Below are 24,582 nucleotides of genomic sequence, written 5' to 3'. Positions count from 1 at the left end.
GAAAGGTCGCCCTCCCGGGTGAAGGGGGTACAGCTCCCACTCTTTGCCCCTCCGGGTGGGAGAGCGGTGGCTGCCATCCTGGCCTCGGAGCCAGAAGCAAAAGAAGCAATGGGAGGGAGCCACCTCCCTGCACTTCCTGTTGGCAGGCCCTCAGGGGCATTCGGGGTGGCAGACAGCGTCCCAGGTGCCTCACCCAAAATCTTGTCTCGTTCTGCACGTCCCGCACTGAGAGCAGTACCTGCACATGCAGGTAGGCACTCCGTCCATCAGGGAGGGTTGGGCGAACGTGCCAGAACCCCAGGTCCTGAGACCTGACCCGGCCCGACCCCTGCCTGTGGGCAGGAGGCTCGTTTCCCTGAGCTGGGCCTCAGCTTGTCCGTCTGTGAAATGGGTGTAATGACCCAGGGGTCATGGAGTTGTCAAGTAAGCGCTGGGCAGGAAGGTGTTGGTGACCACTGCACAGGCCCTCCTGGAAGCCCCCCACCCCAGTGGGGCCAGGGCTGCAGAGCCCCTCGAGGCCCCGGAGGACGCCCACGCTCGGACCGCCTGGGCGCGTCAGGGAGCCGAGCCCGAGCCGTTACAAAGCAGGAAGAGATCGTGTTTGTCTGAAACGCGTCACAAGGGAAGCCCACCACGGCCCGAGCTTGGGGGCTCGCCTGGGGAGGCGGCTGCCCTGGTCAAGGCAGCCGGCAGGCCCACTGGGTCCAGGAGAGGAAGCCCCACGGGCGGGCGGAAGCACCAGGGGCGGCTCTGCGGCAGGTGATGGGGAGCGGGTGCCCGTGGCCCTCCGGGCTGCTCTTGCCAGGGCCTGCGGACCTGATGCAACGCCCCCAGCCCAGCCTACCCCTGGCTCCTCGGTCAATCTCCGTGAGATTCAGTCACTCGCTCGCTGAAAGGACGGCTCCCGGCCCCGACCCGGCCGGATGTGACGCAATCTCCCCAGCTGGCGGAGGGCAGGCAGGCAGGCCAGGCGGGAGCTCCCCCTGCATCCGCGCCCGGGGAGCAGCGCCCTCTGCGGGCCTCTGCCGAGTCGGGGGTGCTGCACCCGGTGGCCTCGGCCCGGGGGCTGGCGGTGCCGTCCCCATCTGCAAGGCGGGGGTCCGCTCTGCAGGGACGCTTGGCTCAGGCGCTGGAGGGGTTGGCATCAGTCCTTGCATTTTGTGGCTCTGGGCCATGGCCCCTTCTGTCCTGTCGCGGGCCAGCGCCGAATGTCACAGCACCAGGGCCCGGGCCGCTGTCCACAGGAAGCTCAGCAGCGCGGCCAGCAGTGGGCCCGCGGCCTGCGGTGCTGCGGCGGCGATGGAGGTGCAGGAACAGACCTCGTAGGCGTCCTCTGAGCGGCTGTGGTCGCGCTGCCCCGGCCGGGCGTGGGCCCCGGCCTCTCCGCCTGCGGCCTCGTGGTCAGCGGGCGGGTCTCTGCAGACCAGCCAGTCCCGGGCCGTGGACTGCGGGTACCCGGGCGCCGCCTCCAGCTCGCCTTCCAGCACCTTCCAGTACCCCTTGCCGCGGAAGAAGTAGGCGGCACCTGTGGCGAGAAGAGGGCAGGCAGCTGAGCTCCGGCCGCTGCAGCACGCGGGGCTCGGTCTAGACGGCAGCAGGACGCGATGCAGAGAGCGGTGCGGCCGGTAGGAAGGACGGACGTAGAATGTCTCAGCCTACGGGGAGCCCACCTGTGGGCACTCAGAGCATTACAGGCCTGGGAAAGCTCAAGGAGCCGCCTGGAGGCAGGGGGATGGATGAGTTGACCTCTGCTTTTTCCCTACTATTTATTTACTGAGGGCCTACTATGTGCCAGGCTGTCCTAGGTACTGGGGACACGGCTTTGCAAATAGAACAAATGAAACTTCCCGTACCGGTGGAGCTGCCCCTGTGGGAGGGTGCTGTACTCCTCACTGCAGCCAGGGGGTGCTGCAATGACGTTTGGGCAGAGGCCTGAAGCCTGTGGGGAAAGTGTTGGGGGGGACGCACGGCAGGTGCAAAGGCCCTGAGATGTGTGTGTGTGAGAGAGCAGGAGGCGAGGCTGCTATGGCTGGAGGGGTGATGGGGGCCAAGGAAGGGACCCTGAGAGGTGAACAAGAGTCAGAGGGGGCGACCCAGGGGCCCCTCCGGGGTCAGGTGGTGTCTGCGGCAGGGGGGGAGGGGCAGACGCACGCATCTGCCACTCGATCCCCGCTCCCCAGGTGTGGAGGCTGAGGCTGCCCCGGACTCGCCCTTCCCCCGGCGCCCGGCTCACCATCGGACCAGCGCATGGCATCGTCGAGCGTGCTGGGGATGCCCTTCCACAGGGGGCTCTGGGCCGGGTGGCCAGGGTCCATGCGCCGTGTGTGCTCATCGTAGCGCCAGTACAGCTGGTCCTTAAAGAGATAAGTCTTGTCATTGTGGGCCCAGGAGAAGGCAGCATCGACACCGCCCGGCGGGAGGCCGAAGTCCGAGATGGGCCGCGGGTATCCTTCCTCTATGTTATTGTCCTTAAACACCCAGTATCTGTCTCCTGGGGGCGAGAGAAAGAGCCGTGGGCCGGGGTTCGCCCAGCCCGCCGGGCGGGGGCCCCAGCCCTTGCTCCTCCCAAAGACGGGCACCCCGATGCGCAGTGCCCATGGCGTAAGTCCCAGGAGGGTTCACCGAGCGCCTGCTGTGCTCCCGGCAGGGGTCCCACTCGTCCCAGCAGCCTGCGGACGCAGGGCCAGATGAGGCGGCCGCATCACAGCCAGGGAGCAAGACTCCCCCCTCCCACCCCGAGAAGCCACTTCGGTCAGCGGGGCCTTGTCCACGTCTGCTGTGAGGCGGGCTGAGCATATGTTCACGGGCAAAGCAGTAAGGACACTGGGACCTGCATGTGCGCAGCCTTGTCAGATTCCACAGAAGCAGAGCTTTAGAAATCACCAAGAACTTCAAATCCACACATAAAGCTTTTGGAAATGGTGTGATTAAGACCCTTGTTGGGTGTATCCTTGACTCTGTGCTCTGGAAACATCCTTAGCTGCTCTGCCGCAGGAGGGTGGGAATCAAATTTGGGTATGTGTTGTCATGTCCCCCACTCCCACCCGGTTTAGCAACAAATCGACCCCGTAATTTCGAAAGCAAATGAGGGAATTCCCTGGCGGTCCAGTGGTTAGGACTCTGTGCTTTCACCCTGCAAGCTGCAAGGTGCGGCCAACAAAACAAAACAAAACAACAAATGAAAAAAGAAACAAATGAAAACAGAAGATACAAATGAAAAAGAAACAAAACATTAAAAATATCTTTGGCTGGGCAAAGGGCTGGAATAGACATTTCTCCAAGGAAGATATTCAAGTGGTCAGTAAGCACACGAGAAGACGCTCAACGTCACTGATCATCAGGGAAATGCATGTCGAAACCCTAACGAGACACCACCTCACACCCAGTAGGATGGGCACGATCAAACCCACCCCCAGAAAACAGCAAGCGTAGGTGAGGATGGGGGGAATTGGGCACCGCTGGTGGGAATGTAAAATGGGAGCGGCTGCTGTGGAAGAAAGTTTGGCAGTTCCTCAAAAAATTAAACAGAAATAGTACAGGATCCATAACCCCACCCCTGGGTATATACACAAAGGAATTGAAAGCAAGTTCTCAAAGAGCTATCTGTACACCCATGTCTACAGCAGCATTATTCACAATAGCTAAGAGGTGGAAGCAACCCAAGTATCCATTGACAGATGATAAAATGTGGTCCATCCATACAATGGAACACTACTCAGCCTTAAAAAAGGAAGGGAATTCTGACACCTGCTACACCGTGGATGAACCTTGAGGACGTTATGCTCAGTGAAATAAGCCAGTCGCAAAAAGACAAATCCTGTGTGGTTCCACGATATGAGGTCCCTAGAGCAGACAAATCCATGGAGACAGAAAGCAGGCTGGTGGGTGCCGGGGGTTGGAGTGGGGGGATGGGGAGTTAGTGTTTCATGGGGACAGAGTTTCAACTTTACAAGATGAAAAAGCTTTAGAGATGGACGGTGGTGATGGTTGCACACAGTGTGAAAGTACTTAATGCCCCTGAACTCTACACTTAAAAATGGTTAAGACGGTAACTTTTACATTGTGTGTGTGTGTGTGTGTGTGTGTGTGTGTGTTTCACCACAATTAACAATAATTTCTAAAAAATCATCTGTCAGAGACTGGCAACTGAAGGAAACGACGGCCCAGCTGCAGGCAGGCCCCGTCAATCACAACGAGAAGGGCTGCGAGGACTTCCTTTGCATGGGCACACACGTGGGGTGACGTCGACAGGGCAGCCCAACCTGCTCCAGCTGACGCTGCCAGGCAAGTGCACAGGCCCCAAGTGCCCACACTGTCTCATATTTCAAGTCTGGAGCTGTGGTTTCTCGTGGGTATCTCCTGATTTTTAAATGTTAAGAAATAATCCAAGCTACTTAGAAGATGCCAGACAGGTCCCCCCACCATGACTGTGGCCGGCCCTTGACATCCAGCCTGGGAGACGGTGATTCCACTGTCAGGGGGCGCATCAGGGTGAGTGTGGAGGGGTCGAGCCCAGGCACCACACAAGGGAGGCCAGGTTGGAGAGCCTGGGTCAGGGCAGCAGGGTGGCTTCACTCTGGGGAGCCACAGACCTTGCACCCACAAAACACAGCCGCACGTACATACAGCAGTGCGTGAGACTGAGGAAGGCTCACAGCCCCCGAGGCGCCCACAGAACTGGCAGGGCTCAGTCTCCTGCTGTAGGTGGGGCACCTTGCCTTCTCCCCAAAGAGACAGCATGCTCCCCAAGGGCAGGAACCACCACCCCAGCCCCGCCCGGGAGCCGGGCTGTTGAGGGGGAAGTGACACCCCTCCTCCAGTGGACCTGTCACCCTGGACTGAGATGGGAGAGCAGTCTCCCCCTGCTCTTAGGCTAAATCCAGCTCCTTCCCGCGGCCCCTGGAGATGACCTGCACTTCCCACCCCCGCCTCCCTGCCCTTCACTCCGATCAAGCCTCATCACCGTCTTCCAGGTTCTTTCAATCAGCAAGATTGTTCCTGCCTCAGGGCCTTTGCACTGGCAGCTCCCTCTGCCTGGCAAGCTGTTCCCTCAGGTCTATCTGAAATTAACTCCCTCATTACCTGCAGGTGCTTATTGTGTGTCCCCCGCCCCAGAATGAGGGCAGGGATTTTCGTGTCTTGCCCACTGTGCGCCTGCAAGGCCTGCCACAGTGCAGAGCACGTAGCAGGTGCTCAATAACTACAAATTGGTTGAGTGCACACGTGAATGTGATACCCTCTGCTCTGAGCTCTGGACCCACAGAACAAAGCACAGGGCTGGCCTCCTGTGTGGACGCGAGCTTTGGGGGTCCCGGGGAGTGTGGGCTGCGGCCCCCGGTCAGCGATGCCTGGCAGGCACCCAGATGGGGGGGCACCCACCTTTGAAGAAGACGATCTTGTGGTCACTGGTGCGCTCGTACACGGCATCCACGCTGTCCAGGTGCAGCGGCAGGCCCCGCCAGAAGCGGTGCACCTGTGCCGGCTGCAGCGACACCAGGTGCCGGTCCCGGGTCAGCCGCCAGAAGTACTTGCCTGGGGGGACACAGGGGGTGGGGCTGCAGGTGGCCGGCCTGGGGCCCAGAGTGGGCTCTGCTCTTCTGCCCGCCGGCCGCTGGACCCCAAGGGGGTTACCTTTGAAGAAAAAGGCCTCGCCTCGGATCTGGGCCACCGCGTCAAAGTGGCCGCTGCATCTGTGGGGCACATCCTCCCTGGGCCTGGGGGCAGAGAGAGGGCCGGGCTGGAGGCAGTCCCACTCCGAGCTGCCCCGGGGAGCTGGGCTGGGCAAGGCCATGGGGACAAGCCTCCCCGGAGGACCCTGCACGCCGGCATCACCGCCTGCAGGCCCAGCGACCACAGCAGTTTAGTCAAGAGAGAAAAGCAGGTGAAACTGAGCCCCATGCTCGCCGTGCAGGATGCAAAAGATGGATCGCTGAGCGAGCGCACTTGGATGAGCAGGCGCTCTCAACGCTGCCAGCAAAGCATCGAGAAGCCAGCTGGGCACTTTCTACAGAAACGCCGAGCGTGCGTGCTGCGACCCCGATTCTGAGTCTGGAGCTCTGTCCACGGACAGTACTCACAGCAACATCATTTGTGATGACAAAAGGTCAGGAACTTAAATGCCCACCGATCCACGACTTAGAAACAGGGCAGGGCACACGCGTACCGCAGTGCAGCTCAGCCCCGAGACCCAGGCATCTTCACAGACACAGAGGCCTCCACGGGCCCTGGGGCCAGAGCTGAGGCACAGAGCAGCACGGGAGACATCCCACTGGGTTCACGCATGTACATCTACACGCTTGGCTTTCTACACACGTGTGGAATCTCTCTGGAAGGACACGCACACGCACAAATGTCTGCCCCAGGGAGGGGGCTGGTAGGTCAGTGGTGAGGCCTGACTTTTCGCTGTGAGTGCTTTTTGTGCCTCTGGAATCGCGTACTGCTGGCAGGTGTTACTTATTCAATAAATAAGTGCAATGAAGACCAATAGTAACACAAGTTACAGCAACATCTGTTGACCTCAGTGGAAATTCACCACATACAGCTGAGTGAGAAAAGCATAAAAACATTCCACGTTTGGAAAACCAAACCTCAAAACAAACCAAACCACGGAAGCCTAAAAACATAGATTTCTGTTTGTATTTTTGTGTTTAGTGTTTTGTGTGAGCGTGAAGGTGGCACGGAGGCATGCCAGGTTGTGAGGGCAAAGGTCGGGGGGTGGACGGGGACACCTCCCTGCAGATTCTGTGGCACCTGTTCCACTGGGGGATGGGGGGTGAGAGTAGGCAGGCTCTGACTGCTTTCACCACAGGGCTAGACGAATCCAAGGCTGGGCCTTAAAAGGCGGACAGCTGCCACGCGGCCTCCAGCACTGCCAGCCCTCTGGATGCTCTCTTGGGACAGCCACTCCAGGAATCCAGCCTCCGGCACGGGACACAGATGGTGCCCAGCTGAGCCCAGCCTTCGAGTCAGCCCAGCCCAGGCACCAGACCTGAGTCAAGATGCCCCCAGACGATTCCAGCCCCCAGCAGGTGTTCCCAACACCATGGAGCCGACCCCCGACCCCTGACTGTGCCCTGTCCAAGTTCCTGACCCACAGAACCCACGAGCCTCACGATACAGTGGTGGTTTCATGCCCCGAGGCAGGGCCGCTTGTTACGCAGCCGTCGATGACTGACTGGGATGAAGGGTGAGAGGAAATCGCACATTTGAAAGTCAAGGCCTCTGCACGGTCTGGGCCGGGGTGAGCGGGGGGTCCCCTCCACTGTCTGTCCATAAGAAAAGAAACTAACTGTCACTCAGGGCTCAGCTGGCTCAGAAGAGCCACGAGCTCAGGACTCGGAGCTGCTGCTGGGGGCCGTGCTGGCCGCAGAGTGGAGACAAGGGGCCCACGGCTTACGGGGTGCTGGAGCGATCATCAGGGGGCTCCGGCAGGAGGGGCGGCTCCTCGGGCTCTGGGGCGTCCGGCTGTGCCGTTGGGGACACGGACTCCCGCACGCCTGTGGAGACAAGGAGGCTGCATCGGGCCCAGCACACCCGCCTCCCTGCAGACCCCACCACCCTTCCTGGAGCCGCCAGGACGGAGCCAGGGCCATCGGGTGGGTGGCACTGCGTCTTGACCGAGCCGAGCGCCGGGCTGCGGCGGTGAGCAGGGCGGGGGAGACTCCGTCCCTGGAGCCGGAGCATCCAGAGGCCTCCACGGGCCCTGGGGCCAGAGCTGAGGCACAGAGCAGCACGGGAGACATCCCACTGGGTTCACGCATGTACATCTACACGCTTGGCTTTCTACACACGTGTGGAATCTCTCTGGAAGGACACGCACACGCACAAATGTCTGCCCCAGGGAGGGGGCTGGTAGGTCAGTGGTGAGGCCTGACTTTTCGCTGTGAGTGCTTTTTGTGCCTCTGGAATCGCGTACTGCTGGCAGGTGTTACTTATTCAATAAATAAGTGCAATGAAGACCAATAGTAACACAAGTTACAGCAACATCTGTTGACCTCAGTGGAAATTCACCACATACAGCTGAGTGAGAAAAGCATAAAAACATTCCACGTTTGGAAAACCAAACCTCAAAACAAACCAAACCACGGAAGCCTAAAAACATAGATTTCTGTTTGTATTTTTGTGTTTAGTGTTTTGTGTGAGCGTGAAGGTGGCACGGAGGCATGCCAGGTTGTGAGGGCAAAGGTCGGGGGGTGGACGGGGACACCTCCCTGCAGATTCTGTGGCACCTGTTCCACTGGGGGATGGGGGGTGAGAGTAGGCAGGCTCTGACTGCTTTCACCACAGGGCTAGACGAATCCAAGGCTGGGCCTTAAAAGGCGGACAGCTGCCACGCGGCCTCCAGCACTGCCAGCCCTCTGGATGCTCTCTTGGGACAGCCACTCCAGGAATCCAGCCTCCGGCACGGGACACAGATGGTGCCCAGCTGAGCCCAGCCTTCGAGTCAGCCCAGCCCAGGCACCAGACCTGAGTCAAGATGCCCCCAGACGATTCCAGCCCCCAGCAGGTGTTCCCAACACCATGGAGCCGACCCCCGACCCCTGACTGTGCCCTGTCCAAGTTCCTGACCCACAGAACCCACGAGCCTCACGATACAGTGGTGGTTTCATGCCCCGAGGCAGGGCCGCTTGTTACGCAGCCGTCGATGACTGACTGGGATGAAGGGTGAGAGGAAATCGCACATTTGAAAGTCAAGGCCTCTGCACGGTCTGGGCCGGGGTGAGCGGGGGGTCCCCTCCACTGTCTGTCCATAAGAAAAGAAACTAACTGTCACTCAGGGCTCAGCTGGCTCAGAAGAGCCACGAGCTCAGGACTCGGAGCTGCTGCTGGGGGCCGTGCTGGCCGCAGAGTGGAGACAAGGGGCCCACGGCTTACGGGGTGCTGGAGCGATCATCAGGGGGCTCCGGCAGGAGGGGCGGCTCCTCGGGCTCTGGGGCGTCCGGCTGTGCCGTTGGGGACACGGACTCCCGCACGCCTGTGGAGACAAGGAGGCTGCATCGGGCCCAGCACACCCGCCTCCCTGCAGACCCCACCACCCTTCCTGGAGCCGCCAGGACGGAGCCAGGGCCATCGGGTGGGTGGCACTGCGTCTTGACCGAGCCGAGCGCCGGGCTGCGGCGGTGAGCAGGGCGGGGGAGACTCCGTCCCTGGAGCCGGAGCATCGTGTTGCGTGAGAAGGCACAGGTGCCCCACTGACTTAAAGGAGGGTTTACCCCCCCCCCCCCTGCCCTGCAACTCCACTCCTGGGCACAGACCCCAAATAACAGAAAACCGGTGTTCAAACAAAAAGCTGTACATGAATGTGCACAGCAGCATTATTCATAATGGCCAAAAGGTGGAAACAACCCAAATGTCCACCAACGGAAGAACGGATAAATAAAATGATTCAGCTGTCAAAAGGAATGAATTACTGATGCATGATGCTATGACAGGGATGACCCTGGAAAACACATGCTAAGTGAAAGCAGCCAGGCACAAAAGGCCACATATTGTATGATTCCATTTATGTGAAATGTCCAGAAGAGGCAAATCCAGAGACAGAAAAGTGACGAGTGTTTGCCGGGGGCTGGAGAGTGGATGCGAAGTGACTGCTAATGCGTGAGGTGGGACGGCGGGGGGACGGGGGGTGGATGAGAACGTTCTGGAAGTGGAGAGAAACGGCGGTTGAACAACATTGTGAATGTACCAAATGTCATTGAGTAGTTTGCTTTAAAAGGGTAAAAATCGTAAATTTTACTTCAATAAAGGACGTCCACAGATGTCAGAAGGTGGTAAGCGCTGGGGCAACGGTGAAGCGGGGGTGTGGGGGGGTCCAGGCGGAGGGGAGAGGCTGCGGCGTGGAATGAGGGGAGGCTGGCCTCCGAGGTGAGGCACTCGATCCCAGGCCTTAAGAGGATTGTTCTGGCCGCTGTGGGTAGGGGCAGACTGGCGTGGGGTTAGGGAGACCAGCATGGAGAAGGGGGGTGACTGGGGAGGTTCGTCACCCGCACCTTTGCTCTCGCAGCTCCCAGGACAGACCTCCCTCTGCCACGTTGCCCGACGTGTCCCCAGCACACGGGGGCGCAGAGCTGGCCCTGGGTCACTGCTCCCATCTCTCAGCGGGGATGTGGTACCTACTTCTTGTAAAGACTGGATGACTTAATGCATGGAAGTGCTTTGCGTGGGCCCTGAGTCACCATCAATGTCAGCTGTCACAACCTGAAACCGTCTGGGGATTGGACATGGGATCTTGCCTGGGGCTCTGAGATGAGCTCCATGGAGAGGGCAGCGGGGCCCCAGGTCCTAGGGACCCCTGGCAACACAACTCACCTGCTTATTCATTCCACACACACCGCGGGGCAGCCAGCGTGTGCCAGGCGGTCCCAGATGCTGAGCGTGCAGCAGACAAGACAGAACCAGCCCTGTTCCGTGGGGCTCTGTGCTCTGGGGCTCCCCGGCATTGCTGTCCCCATCCCTGGGTGACCCGCGACGGCTCTGGGGGGGGCACTCACCGTACAGCTGCCAGACGCGCACCCTGTCCTCATAGGGGAGCCCATAGCGCAGCGGGTCACCCACCGGGCCCTGGTAGTACGGCTGCATGATGGAGCGTGTGGCCGCCACGTGGCTCAGCCCGATGGCATGGCCAAACTCGTGGACAGCCACTGCGAACAGGTCCATGCCGTGGGCATCTGGGGACACAGGAGCCAGTGAGCCCAGGGAGGCACCGCCAGCTCCTGCTGGGCCACGGGGACGGGACCCGTGGGGTGAGGTGAGATGAGTCCGCCAAGCTGGTTACAGAGGAGGCCCCGGTCCTGACAGACGGGTCCTATGGAGTCACTCAGGGCTTGTCTGCTTCCTAGGAGGCCCTGTGGAGTTCACAGGGGCCTCTCGGGCCCCGGGGGTCTCTCGGTCCCCCTCACCTCCCACGTGCCCCTCACATTAAAGTTGGCAAAACTATTCTGTACAGGCCACGTGGTAAATACTTCAGGCCTCGCTGGCCGTCAGGATCCCACGTTACAGGGGTCACCGTAAGCTCCCTCAGCCCCACAGCACTGAATAGATGCTCCAGGCCCCACAGGACGGGCCTGGGCTCCCATCAAGGCATAAAACCCACAGGTTCTACGGGGCCACTTCTGGCTCCTCCGGCTGGGATGGGCTCCCCAGCCTGGGATATAGACTAACCCCACAAGGCCCCCGTCTCCCCCGCCTGTACCCACAGCCTGTGCCATGCGGCTCTGCCCCTCCTCCCGCCTTGAAGCTAGGGGCCTGCGACTCCTTTGGCCAATGGAACTTAGCAGAAGTGATGGCGTGCCTAGGCCTGCAGAGGCCTTACAAGCTTGCACTCCCGCTTGGGAGCTGGACCAGGGTGAGGACAAGCCTGGCTCACGGAGTCACGTCCCAGGCCTGCGAGCCCAGCCCGGGTCCGCCAGGTGGGTTGCCCGTGCAGAGACGGCTAGATGCAGAGCTGTCCTCCTGAGCTGGACAGGTGCCCACGGCTTTAGGCAGGGGAGCCGTGGCGGTTTCCTCTTCCTGGGGGGCTGGTGTGGCTCCCTACACCATTGTGGGCTCTGCCAGGGGCTGGGGGTTATGCGCGGTCCCCGGGGCCACCCCAACACGGACGCACCTGAGGAGCGGAACGTCCAGGCCTCGTCATCGTCAAAGTGGGTGTCCCCTGCGGTGTGGTGGTCGCCCGGGAAAAAGGCGTGGGCCACCGCGCCGCCGGGGCCGTCGAAGGGGTAGCGGTCGTTGTGGTCAGCTGTGGAGAAGTCGATCTGGATGTCGGCGGCACTGCCGGCCACCTCGTGGAAGTTCAGGGGCGTGAGGTCGCTCCAGACTTTGAGCGCGTAGTGCATGAGCGCGCGCACCGTGTCGCGGCCCAGGGGCGAGTCCCGCGGGAACGTGCGGACCCTGGGGCAGGCAGGGTCAGAGCCGGGTCGGTCACAGGGACAGGCCCAGTGCCCCCGCCCCACGCTGGAGTGCGCTCCCTGGAACAACTTGCCCCGGGGTGGTGGGGGGCACCGGGGCCCTTATTTGGAAATGGGGTTTGCAGACATAAGTGGGGCGGGGATGGAGATGAGCTCATCCTGGAATAGGGTGGCCCCTAAATCCAGTGAGTGTCCTCACAACAGACAGAAGGGGACACAGACACGGAAGGAGGACACGTGAAGATGGAAGCAAGGATCAGAGCCACGGGTCCAGGTCTGCTGGCAGCACCTGGACAGGGGCTGGGCCGGATTCTCCCTCACAGCCTCCAAGGGACCTGTGGCCCCTGGATCTCGGATTTCTGGCCTCCAGAACCGAGAGGATAAATTCCTGTCTCTTAAGCCCCGGTCTGTGGGTGCTCATTTTGGCCGACGCCCAGACCCCCGCAAGGCCAGGCCCGGGGGAGCCCTGCCTGCCCACCTCCATGACAGGTTCCTCTTCCTCCACTTGGTCGGGGCCGGAGCCTGGCGCCTCCTTCGAGCTGGGGCTGCGGCTGGGAGGTCAGGCAGGGAACAGCGCGGGGTTCTCATCAGCGCCAGGGTGGCCTCATCTGCAGGGCGGACGGGCGGGCGGGGGTCAGGAGCCAGGCCCAGCGCACGCGCACCCCCAAGCGGGGATTCCCAGCAGCTCCCCGAGAGCTGGCACCAAGCTCCAGTCCCAGCCCCTCGCTCCCTGCACCAGGTCTGGGGGGACGAGGCCCAGGCCTCCAGCTATGTCGGGCCCCCCTGCCAGGGGTGCGTCCACAGACCAGGATGGGGGGCTTTCAAAGCATTCACTAATGTACGGCAGGGACCTGAGCAGATGGAGGGGGCATGGCCCAACTCGGACAGTTGGCCAATGTTCCCTGCATCTCACGAGACACACACCCGACCGGTTCTGTGTGTGACACACGTGTCTACTCCTGAGAGGCCTGGGGACAGACATGTTTTGATCAGCTGGCCCTCCAAAGAGTCTTTACAAAGTTGGAATTTGTGGCCAAACTATAAAAAGTGGGGTGCTCACATAAACCCCCCAGATTTCTGGTTTCTCTTGGAAAGCGGGCAGTTTCAACAGCACAGGCCTAGCACCCCAATGGGGTGACTCAACTGGGGCATGGGTGGCCAGACCCCACTCCGACAGTTGGCCTGCCTGGCCCGTGGCATGGAGTTTGAGACCCCACTGAAAGTGTGGAAAGGGGGTCTGGGTGCAGCTGGTACACACTCACCCCCTGCCGTGCCCACGGCCGGGGGACGGGGAGGGGATGATGGAGGGATCCCATGCGGCGGGAATCCTCCCTCCATCCCAGGACAGCAGGGCAGGCTGGAGGGGGCAGTTAGGAGGAACTGGGCTCGGCTCACCCATCTCCCACTGCACCCTGAGAACTGACCCAGGACGCCAGTGGCCTCCAGGCCTCCGAACCGCTGCATGGCCACGATGGCCTTGGACAGCTCCTCTGGCGTCTGCAGCTGCCCTGTGTCGGGGTCTGCTGGGGGCAGGTAGCCGAACCTGCTCAGCCACTCCTGTGGGCAGAGAGTACAGTGAGGGGTGGAGGGGGAGCTCAGCCCCACAGAAGAGCCACCTGCCTGGGGCCATCACTGCGGGGAGGGGCAGGCCTCTCCTAGCCCTGATCAACACTCCAGCCCCTGCCCAGTAGCCCACAGGGCGTCTCATGCTCCTTCCTTGCCTAAGTGTCTTAATAAACTTGATGCCCCTTAGATGGGTGGGCTTGAGCAGTGCACAACCTGTGTGACTGCTCATGGCAGCCTGCCCCACCTCACTCCTCCTGAGGCAGCAAAATGCCCAGGGGACACTTATGAAAGTGAAATTTTTAAAAGGTTATTTAACATCGTGAGTGCCAAATTCAGGCCCGGAGCTGGCTTGTGAGGCAGCAGTTTAGGACCCAAGGTCTGAAACACATGCTGAGAAGGGCAATGGGGTCAGAATCTGGTTTTAGGAATCTGGTTATGAGCTGCATGTGCACAGTAGTTAAGAGCCCAGACTCTGGAGCGGGGCTGCCTGGGTGCAAATCCCACCCAGCCCCCTCCTCACTGTGCAACTGAGGCAAGTCACACCCCCTCTGGGCTGTTTCCTCGCCTATGGATGTGAGGATATAAAGAGTTAGAACGTGGAAAAGCTCACATCAGCCCTGACACAGGTACCCTCCATATAAAGTGTGTGTTGTCAGCTGACAGCTCTGATGCAAAGTGCTCCGGTGGGGGTCCTCTGAGCAGGAATCAGCAGTTTAGGACCCAAGGTCTGAAACACATGCTGAGAAGGGCAATGGGGTCAGAATCTGGTTTTAGGAATCTGGTTATGAGCTGCATGTGCACAGTAGTTAAGAGCCCAGACTCTGGAGCGGGGCTGCCTGGGTGCAAATCCCACCCAGCCCCCTCCTCACTGTGCAACTGAGGCAAGTCACACCCCCTCTGGGCTGTTTCCTCGCCTATGGATGTGAGGATATAAAGAGTTAGAACGTGGAAAAGCTCACATCAGCCCTGACACAGGTACCCTCCATATAAAGTGTGTGTTGTCAGCTGACAGCTCTGATGCAAAGTGCTCCGGTGGGGGTCCTCTGACCAGGAATGGGGGGCAACCCTTTATACCACGGACACACATAGAACCCCTTTACCATCTGTGGGGGGCCAGGGGACAGGGAGGCACTGATGCCATCCGTGGGGACCTCCTGGGGGGCTTCTGTTTCTTCAACTGCCACACGGCGCTCATGCCCACTTCCCAAGCAGTGTGACAATCCCATAAAAAGCACTCAGCTGGGCTTCCCTGGTGGCGCAGTGGTTGAGAATCCGCCTGCCGATGCAGGGGACACGGGTTCGAGCCCTGGTCCGGGAAGATCCCACATGCCGCTGAGCAACTGAGCCCGTGCGCCACAACGACTGCACCTGTGCTCTAGAGCCTGCGAGCCACAACTACTGAGCCCACGTGCCACAACTACTGTAGCCCGCACGCCTAGAGCCCGTCCATGCTCTGCAACAAGAGAGGCCACTGCAGTGAGAGGCCACTGCAGTGAGAGGCCCGCGCACCGCAATGAAGAGCAGCCCCCCTCGCTACAACTAGAGAAAGTCCGCGCGCAGCAACAAAGACCCAACGCAGCCAAAAAATAAATAAATAAATAAATAAATAAATGTCCTAAAGTATAAAAAAAAAAAAAGCACTTAGCCATATGGATGCAATGCCAGGGGTGGGCTCATCAGCCAGCTTCAGGATGACCCACAGGTGGGTGGAAGGCAGGGTTTTGGAGATTCTCTGAGCTCCACCCGCTCCCAGACCAGGCTTCAAGAAATGCACCGACTTGCAGGTCTATTTTTTTTTTTGGTGGACATTTAAAAAATCCTCGATTCATTTATGCTACCTGCAGGGCCCCCAGAAGCTTGCGAGTTTGCAGACCCTGCCTGAGGACTCCCTGCCCCGGGGATCTGACCCCACAGGGGGCCCAGAGGGTGCTCAGTGGGAGGGGGTCTATCCTCCTGGAATTCCCAGGGAATGCAACTGACCAGGAGGGTCCTCAATGATTTGCATACAATTTGCATACACCTGCAACAGACTAGCTGGATTCCCTCCTTTCCAGGAAATACTGAATCCTTGCTGGGGTTCTCTCTGTTCCTTTACCTCCTCCCCAACTCCTGAAGGAACCCCCAGAATGCACAGAACTGGGGGACTGGGAGACCCCCCTCAGGTCTGGGGGTCCCTCTTAGACCCAGGCAGCACAGTGCACTGCAACCAAGGGGCGCTCCCGGTGGACACCCGAGTGACATCCTGTGCCCACATGAGGGGAGCACAAGGGCCAGGCAGGCTCACCCCTGTCCCGGGCTCTGCCCTCTGTGCTATTGAGGCCTCTGCCACCCCGAGCACCCTTCTTTTGGGAGGACCACTCTTCACATCACTTCAAACACATTTAAATGCATCCCGTCAGCCATCAACAGGATTTACTGAGTCCCCTGGCTAATCACTGTCTGGGCCCTGGAAATGCCCAAGAGAGCATTCCAGGTTACATATGTGTATTTGTATCCACTTTGCTGTACTAACAGAAACTAACACGACATTGTAAATCAACTATACTCCAATAAAAATTATTTTTAAAAATGTGTACTTGTGGCTACACATTTTGGGGGAAAGTTTTACATATGCTTTAAGGTTTTGATTCTGCCGTTTCCTTTCTGAAAGTCAGAAAACACACACACACATTTTGCAGCTCTTTGTTAAGATTGCGGGACTGAGGGGCTTCCCCGGTGGCGCAGTGGTTGAGAGTCCGCCTGCCGATGCAGGGGACACGGGTTCGTGCCCCGGTCCGGGGAGATCCCACGTGCCGCGGAGCGGCTGGGCCCGTGAGCCATGGCCGCTGAGCCTGCGCGTCCGGAGCCACGGGAGAGGCCACAACAGTGAGAGGCCCGCCTACCGCAAAAAAAAAAAAAAAGATTGCAGGACTGAGCTACAGAGCCTGGAGGCACCCAGCACCACGAGGAATCCCTCTGGGGTGTCCTCAGACCGTACACGATGCTGGGTGAGGATGCTGTCCCCACTCTCCTTACCAGGTAATGGTCCACCCAGGCAAGTGCCTTTCCCCACCCAGGCCAGTTGCTTTGGGTGGGCAGGGGCTGAGACAGCCTGGGGGGACCACCCATCTTCTGGCTGTCCTCTTCTAGGCTGGGATAACAGCTGGGTGTCTAATCGTAGCAGACCCCTGCTCCGAGCCCTCGCGGGGCTCCATGGGGCTCACAGAGGAGCTGCGCCCTCTGGTGCTGGGCAGCCTGGCCGGAAGGCCACGCACATCTTTGGGCTTCAGGCCTCAAAAGCACTTCAGGTGGTTTGGAAATGTCTGCTAACATTGAAAAGCAGGAGGTTTCAGCTACAGGTCTGAGTCGACTTGCAGAACAAGGGCAGAGCTGAGGGCCTGTGCCAGCCTGGGACAAGCTCTGCTCTGACCGCGGTCGGCAGCTGCTGGCGCCTGCCCGGGCCCTGGGCACTGCAGCTTTTTTGCAGCCCCTGCTGCGCGCAAGAGCACAAGAACAGGACCAGATCTGAGGGGCTCCCTCCCCCCTTTCTCCGCAGGCTTGGGCTTAGACATCCCACCTGCCCCCAGAGCAGCAAAGCCGGTCCCCTCTCTTCACACCCCCGGCCCACCTCCTCCCCGTGGCCCCCCCAGTGGTGGTGGGCTTCTGTGTCGATTCCTGGACAGCTCGCTGGGGGAAATCCTCAGGAGGTGTCTGACAACAGGACGAGCCCCTGGCAGCCACCGGCCCTCAGGTGATGCATGGATCAGGGGGGCCTGAAGAGCCCATGGGGACCCTAGCCCAGGCCCCACCCCTGCTGGGAAGGAACAGTCAGCCCTAGAGCCCTGGGAGGGAGGGGGCGTCTCGGACACCCCCTTTCTCTCTCTCTCTCTCTCTCTCTCTCTCTCTCTCTCTCTCCCTCTCACCCTGCCAGCTCGTTCCCCTCTTCAGGGGAGACAAGCAAATTCCCGAAGGGCCGGGGTTTCATTTTTTTCCTGGTAGTACGTACACGCTGGAACATCACAGAGGAACCAGGCTGAGAACGCATCCTCAGGGCCGGGTCCTCGCATGGGGCAAAGGCTGACAAAAGCCCCGCCTCAGCTGCCCCTGGAGCCCGCGCAGCCCGGATCCCTGCACCCACCACAGTGGTGCCTGCATCAGGACGGCCCCTGGGGTGGGGGCCCAGATCTCTTGCCCTCCAGGTGTCCCCAACCCTGCCCCTTGCCCCCCAGTATCCTACAGAGCCTGTGGGTCGCCTGGGCCAGCCCCCTCCTGTGCTCATCCACTGGTCCTCCCTTCACTGTCACCACGGCTACCGTGTCTCCAGGGCAATGAGGCTGTGTGGGCAGAGGGTGAACTTTCGAGAAGGCTGAGGGGAGGGGGGGTGGGAGCGAGGGGAGCCCCAAACCCGCAGGGGCTGCCCCGCCTTGGAGAATCCCTAACAGCCAAGGACATGCTCTCACCCTCCTCTCCGCAAGGACCCCTGTGAGCTGAACCATTACTGCAGATGGGGAAACTGAGGCCCAGAGAGGTGGGTGTCCTGCCCAAGGCACTGGCAGGAAGTGGGGCGCCGGACCCTCCTGCAAATGCAGTCACCTACCATCCCTCCCGTGGCTTTCCCATTCCCCCTGCCCAGCCCCCGCCTGGTCTTGTTTTTCTCTATATCGTTTATCGCTGGTTGACCCAACGTGCATTTGTTCACAGCGTTAACGATGTTTAACGATGTTTGATGCACACACCACAAAACTCCCTCCTGACCTCAGCAAAGTCACAGGCAAGTGGGCCATCGCCGCCACGGAGCGGCCCTTCGGCCCAGCAGGTCAGCCGTCAAGTGCAGGCACCTGCGGCCTCAGTGCTGGCTCCCAGGGGGCGCAGCAAACCAACTTTCCACAGATGGGTGGACCAGTGGGCGAGGGAAGGCCGCATTGTGATGTGCTTTACGGTGCCGGTGCCAGTAAATAAGAAGTGCTTACCGTATGCAGTGCCCCCGCAGGTCCTTCCCATAGCCCCAGGCCTGGCCACTGCTGTCCCCACTTACAGAGGGGGAAATGAGGGCTCGCCGCATGTGCTGGCAGTGGGAGCAGGATCGCAGTGAAGCCACCGGGACCCCGGGACGCCTGTCGGCTCGCCGATGCCCCGTGAGGGGCCTGTGTCTGGCCGGGACAGTGGGGACGGCGGCTGAACTGTCGGCGCCCCCTTCGCCCTCCGTCTCTAACTGGACTCCACCAGCCTCGTCTGGAGGGGGTATGGAGAGCGGGTGTCATTAGCCCCACGGCACAGTTAAGGAAACGGAGGCCCAGGGCAGTGCAGACACCGTCACAGCACTGGGGGAGCAGAGGCGGGCGGGCGGTGGCTTTAGAGCACCCACCCCCAGACCCAAACAATAACAGACCTTTCAGCACCCACTGCGTGCCGCCGGCCCTACACCTTCACCCACTCATTCCTCAGCACCCACGGAGGCGGTGTCACCATCACCTCCACGTGCAGCTGCAGAAATGGCTTGCGGTCACAGGGCGCAGCTCTGGCTCAAGTCTGTGTCTGACCTGCTTGGCCGTCCGGGCGCTAAAGACCCAGAGAGAAAGGAGTTGGTGGACCCCGGCAGGGTGGGTCTTCCTCCAGGGGCTGCTGGCGGTTGGGATGACCCCTTGCCCCAGCATCTTGCCCAGGGGCATGCTCCCAGAACCCCCTCTGACGGTCCACCCATTCATCCGACACCCTCACTGAGGGATCCCTGTGCCAGGTGCCGGGGGGACAGGGAAGGTCTGGGGAGACACCGTCCTGCTGTCTACCCAGGAGGGACAGTCTCGCGTGGAAAGCCAAAGATAAACACGTGATAAGTGTCACAGATGATAAATGATTAGTGATCCTAATGGCCAACGATTATTGAGCGCTGCTCAATTACTCACAGCACCCACAGGGGCAAGCTGTGAGAACAGGGGTCTGTGGGGTTCAGTTCACGCGTGGCACACAATAGGCACTCAATAGAGAACTACTGAAATGATCTTATAGGTGGGCGCTATTATTATGACCATTTTACAGATGAGGAAACTGAGGTGCAGAGAGGTCAGGACACTTGCCCACGGTCACACAGCCAGACAGTGCAGAGCTGGGAGGGGAACCCAGGCTATCTGGCTTCAGGGCCTATTCCCAGGACCACTGTGCTATGAGGGGAAGTGAGACAGGGTGGAGGGGCTCCTTAAATGGGTGCTCGGGGGGGTGGCACCTGAAGGATGAGAAGGAGCTGACCAGATGATGAGCTGAGGTGAGAATTCATGGCAGTGGGAACAGCTCATGCAAAGGCCCTGTGGCAGGAACCAGCCTTGGAAGTTCAGGGAGCAGAAAGGAACTGGTAGGACTGGGGTACAGAGGGAAGAGAGGATGGAGGAGTGCGCAGGCGGGCCAGGGAAAGGGGGGAAGTGGGTCCCGCATCCTGCCCAGGCCACTGTCCATCCCTCCTGAGAGCTGGACAGTGCCTGGGAGGGACACAGCAGGCTGTCGGCTAGCATGTGACAGATGCACCCGTCACCCCTCCCATGCTCAGCATAGGCCCTGCACCCAGAGCATCTCAGTGGAAGCTCCGAGCCACCATTAACCGAGAGGTAAAAACCACATGCACGCAAAGCACCCTCGGAAACCCCCAGGAAGGCACTGCATCAGGGAGGACCCTGGTGAGCCCTCAAGCCCTTGTCCCTGTTCCCACACCCCCTCCTCAGAACACGAAGGCAGCTTACTTCCTGCAGACGCTGTGGTGAGAGATTCAGGGGCATCACCCAGGGAACATCCCCATTGCCCCGTTCTCATGGCCCCACTTTACAGATGAGGAGAGTGAGGCCCAACACTCAGATCCCAGGCTGTGCGCAGCAGCCTGGGCTCCACACCCAAAGGCTGGTCCCAGAGCCCCTTGAAAGAGCAGCGACATTTCCTCAGCTGCCAGGCTGCTCGCCAGCCTGTTTAGTCAGCATCCACAGTCCCGGGGCTCAGGCCACAGGCGGCCAGTGTGGTCCCACCCACGCCACAGGCCCCCGCGAAAGCACCACAAAGACTTCTCAGTCATCCAGACGCCCAAGGCCATGAGTGTCTGGGAAATGAACTCACTTGTTGACAACGTGCCTCCAGGGTCAGGGAGGGGCCCAGCTGGGTCCTAAGCTCTGGGAGGGGAACCTGGAGGTGAGGCTCCCCTCTGGGCGGCTCAGTGACACCATCCCTGGTCCCCTCGGTTGGGTTCCCTGACTGCAGCCGAGAGGGTGTTCCTGGCCCCAAGCCAGGTCTGATACGGGTCCTGAGTGCACCGAGGTGCCAGAGGCTTGCTGGGGTGCTGGCACTGAGCAGTGGGGACCCAGAGGCAACTGGCTAAGGCCAGGGTGATGGTCACCCCCGCCACCCCCCTCCCTACCCCCTGGAGGGGGATACGTGCTCACAGGAGCTCCAGTCCCTGCCCAGCCCCCTGGGCCGCTATTCCCGGCCACCCTCACATACTCTCAGCCACAAGCCACTGTCACCGTCTGGGTGTCAGAGATCAAAAGCCCTGCCAACACGCGTGGTACAAGGCACAAGAGCTCACAGACTTTGTTGCTGGGATAGAAACCTGAGAACAAACTTTAGAGGACGGTGGCAAATCTGCCAACATACGATACGTTACGTGCATACCTGTCACCTGGGCTCCCCCAGGGCTGGGTCCCTCACATACTCACGTCGCAGTAAGCGGTCGTCCTGGCAGCTCCTGGCTATGGCGAACTATTAGGAACAGCCTGCACGTCCGTGCGGGGGTCTGGCTAATGGATGTGACATCCGTGCAGTGAAATGCAATGGGTGGAAATAAAGAACCAGGAGGACCTAGACGTTCCAACACGGACCGACCGTTCTCCAGGATAGACTGGGAAGTGAAAACCGCAGGGCGCACAGCAGTGGGCAGCAGGTTGTCATCCGTAGAAATAAGGGACCGAGGTCCCCATGCCCTTTTACGTGCCCAGACAACCTCTGGAAGGATCCTCAGGAAATGAGGGAGACGACGGCCCCTGCAGACCCTTCTGTATGGCCTGAATATTTTGCTGTGGGTATTACCTACTCAGAAATAAAATAATGAAAACGGGCCCAGAAGGACCTGCGGCTCAGTCGACAACCCCAGGAGGGCACGGGGCTCTTTTGTCCCGCTCGCCGAGGCCCGAAAGCGCACCGTTGAACGGCGCGGCGGGCCTCAATCCGGAGCTTTGTTCTCCTCTGAGGCTCGGGCGGGCTGGGCTGGGGAGCCCCCTCCCGGGGACAGCCAGCGCACAAGAGACCCGCTGGGCACGGCTCTGTCTGGCAGAAGCTGGGTCACACTTACAAAGGGGCCCTTCTCCTCACTGGCAGCCCTAGACCTGAATATCCAGAGTCAGTGGGCCCCTGGGGGCAGCGTGCAGAGCGGGGTGGAGAGGAGTCCTCCCTCCTCCCCGCAAATCCCTGCTGGTCTCCCAGCCTTCCTGCACCTCCGGGTCTGATGCGCCGAGGTGTCATTCCCCCGAAGGCCACCAGAGACCGCCCTCGGCCCACAAGTCGGGGGCAGGAGGCAGGAAGGTTTCTCTCACTCAGGCTGGAGGGGTCCTGGCCTTCCCTGGGTGTGTAGGGGGGCGTCTCTCTGGGCAGGGGCAGCATCCTCTGCTCTTTACGCGCCAGGTCGGACACCAGGGCCCTGCTGTCTCTGGGGCTCCAGGCTGGGGAGCCACGTCCCCTGCCCAGTGCCCCGTTGCCGGGGAACCCAGGGGAGCAGGGAGAGGCGGAGGCATGGCGGTGCATGCAAGCCAGGAGCTGGAGTGTGTACCTGACCTGCTTCCTCTGGGTGGGCGGCGAGAAACTTAAGAACAGCACTGGGCGAGATACATGCACTTGGCTGGGCCAGGAGCTCCACGCCCTGAGTGTGCGGGTTCGACCCCCAGGAACCCTCCCGTGGGGCCCCTCACAGCTGGAAGGTGGGAGCCTGGTTCTACTACCACCCAGCCCAGACCTAGAGATTTGATGCCCTCAGAGCGTGCGCCCCAGGAGGGGGTCCAGCACACCCCAGGGCCCGGAGGAGGTGGGCAAAGGCACCCCGATTTCAGAGCAGTTTGGCTGGGAGGAAGCGGCACTGGGGACCCTCTGGCGTCTGGATGCAGACAGCAGGGACTGTGGTAGTTCCCCACCAGGCGGCTGCAGGGGTTGCGGCAGCTGGGCGGGGGCGGCCGAGTCCTGCCAACCACGGGGCTGCGGATGCCGCCCAAACGCCTGCACTGGCCTGAAAGCCACCTGGAGCTCGAGAATGCCACTGGCCTGGGAGAGGAGCCTTATCAGCACCCCTTTAGGAGACTGCCGTGGGCCGGGGCCAGAGGCAGGGAGCAAGGTCCCCGGCCCTGTCCCTTCATCTGTGCAAGTGAGCGCAACTGCAGGGGCGGAAGCCTCAGAAGGGATCTGCTTAATCCACCGCCCTGCTCTCACCCTCGCCCGGCCTCCCGGGGCCTGGGGGTGGTGAGACCCATAAAGTCTGATCTAAATCTTCCAGGTCCCGAAGAGGAGGCTCCAAGCCTGGCGGGCTGAACGGGGGAGGGGCTGTGGGAGGAAGACACTGCGCAGTCCCCCAGCATGGTTTCCAAGCCAGTGGGACAGCTGATACTGAGGGAGGGGCGCAGGAGAAGGCGGGACGGCTACTTCCGAGCCTGGGAATGGGAGGGGGACTCCAGCAGGCTCAGGACAGGGACAAGGGTGGCAAGGCAGGGCTGGCCACGCTGGGGGTGGAAGGAGACAGGGACTTGGGCCAAGATCCATGCCCGGCGCGGGGCTGGGAGGCCGGCTCCCTTTTGCTCCCCTACGTCTTCAACATCCTCAACGGAGCAAACTCGAAACCACCGACTTTCCGGGGCGCCCACACTCAGCAGCCCTGTCTTTATCTCGGGTGTGGGCGCGCACCCCTCCCCCGCGCCACTCCCACGGGGAACGCACTCGGGACGGCCCTGCTCTGGGCGGCTGCGACTGCTGTCCCACCTGCCTCAGGGGCCCCTTTGGGGCTGCACGGAGCCGGGAACGGGCCTCGGGCCAGGTGAGCCCCCAACCTCCGCGGGCTCCGGCGACTGCGGCGGGCTCTGAGCGCACGGAGCCCTGGAGGAACACGCCGCCTCTTTCCCAGACCCGGGGGCGCGCGCGTAAGACACTCAGACTGTGACCCAGCCTCAGCCTTCCTGCCCAGGAAATGGGTGCAGGGCGTCCGAGTTCCCGCAGGCACCGAGGCGCCCCGATGGGGTCTCCCGGCCCGCGGGAGCCCCGCATCCCGGCCGCGCACTCACCACTCCCAGGCTGAGGTCCTCGGCTCGGGGCGCGGGCGCGGCGCAGCCCCCACGGGCGGCCAGCGCGAGCAGAAGCAGGGGCAGCGGCGGGACCCGGGCCCGGGGAGGCGGCGGGCCGGGCCCCCGGGTGGCGCGGCGCCGCATCGCGCTCACAGGGCGGACGGCGCGGCGGTGGCAGTCCCCGCACCCGTGCCCCCCGCGCCCGCGCGCTCCGAGCCCGCGCCAGGCTGCCTGCCCGACCGAGCCCTGCGCCGCCTCCCAGCGGCGGGGTCCGGGGCGCCCACACTCAGCAGCCCTGTCTTTATCTCGGGTGTGGGCGCGCACCCCTCCCCCGCGCCACTCCCACGGGGAACGCACTCGGGACGGCCCTGCTCTGGGCGGCTGCGACTGCTGTCCCACCTGCCTCAGGGGCCCCTTTGGGGCTGCACGGAGCCGGGAACGGGCCTCGGGCCAGGTGAGCCCCCAACCTCCGCGGGCTCCGGCGATTGCGGCGGGCTCTGAGCGCACGGAGCCCTGGAGGAACACGCCGCCTCTTTCCCAGACCCGGGGGCGCGCGCGTAAGACACTCAGACTGTGACCCAGCCTCAGCCTTCCTGCCCAGGAAATGGGTGCAGGGCGTCCGAGTTCCCGCAGGCACCGAGGCGCCCCGATGGGGTCTCCCGGCCCGCGGGAGCCCCGCATCCCGGCCGCGCACTCACCACTCCCAGGCTGAGGTCCTCGGCTCGGGGCGCGGGCGCGGCGCAGCCCCCACGGGCGGCCAGCGCGAGCAGAAGCAGGGGCAGCGGCGGGACCCGGGCCCGGGGAGGCGGCGGGCCGGGCCCCCGGGTGGCGCGGCGCCGCATCGCGCT

The 24,582-nt window shown here is 61.4% G+C and overlaps 1 protein-coding gene across 1 annotated transcript; it reads right to left on the bottom strand.

Moving 5' to 3' along the window:
* Window positions 1-1,211: 1,211 nt before the first annotated feature.
* Window positions 1,212-23,878, bottom strand: MMP17 (matrix metallopeptidase 17). The gene is made up of 10 exons (XM_007462799.1): window positions 23,735-23,878; window positions 13,328-13,460; window positions 12,382-12,511; window positions 11,603-11,886; window positions 10,491-10,667; window positions 8,875-8,974; window positions 5,632-5,714; window positions 5,380-5,532; window positions 2,234-2,491; window positions 1,212-1,525 (listed from the first exon to the last, which is right to left on the bottom strand). The coding sequence occupies exons 1-10, from the start codon at window positions 23,876-23,878 to the stop codon at window positions 1,212-1,214; spliced, it is 1,776 nt and encodes a 591-aa protein (XP_007462861.1).
* Window positions 23,879-24,582: the final 704 nt, after the last annotated feature.

The sequence above is a fragment of the Lipotes vexillifer genome, unplaced genomic scaffold (genome assembly GCF_000442215.2).
Source record: "Lipotes vexillifer unplaced genomic scaffold, Lipotes_vexillifer_v1.1 scaffold1545, whole genome shotgun sequence".
NCBI classification, from domain to species: domain Eukaryota; kingdom Metazoa; phylum Chordata; class Mammalia; order Artiodactyla; family Lipotidae; genus Lipotes; species Lipotes vexillifer.
The sequence above is the reverse complement of the archived record's forward strand: the minus strand, read 5'-3'. Positions and strand labels throughout refer to the sequence as shown.

Coding starts and splice junctions, on each gene's coding strand:
- MMP17 (XM_007462799.1), bottom strand. CDS start 23,878: ATGCGGCGCCGCGCCACCCGGGGGCCCGGCCCGCCGCCTCCCCGGGCC. Junction 13,461..23,734: donor AGGACCTCAGCCTGGGAGTG/GTGAGTGCGCGG, acceptor CTCTGCCCACAG/GAGTGGCTGAGCAGGTTCGG. Junction 1,526..2,233: donor TGCCATGCGCTGGTCCGATG/GTGAGCCGGGCG, acceptor TTCTCGCCACAG/GTGCCGCCTACTTCTTCCGC.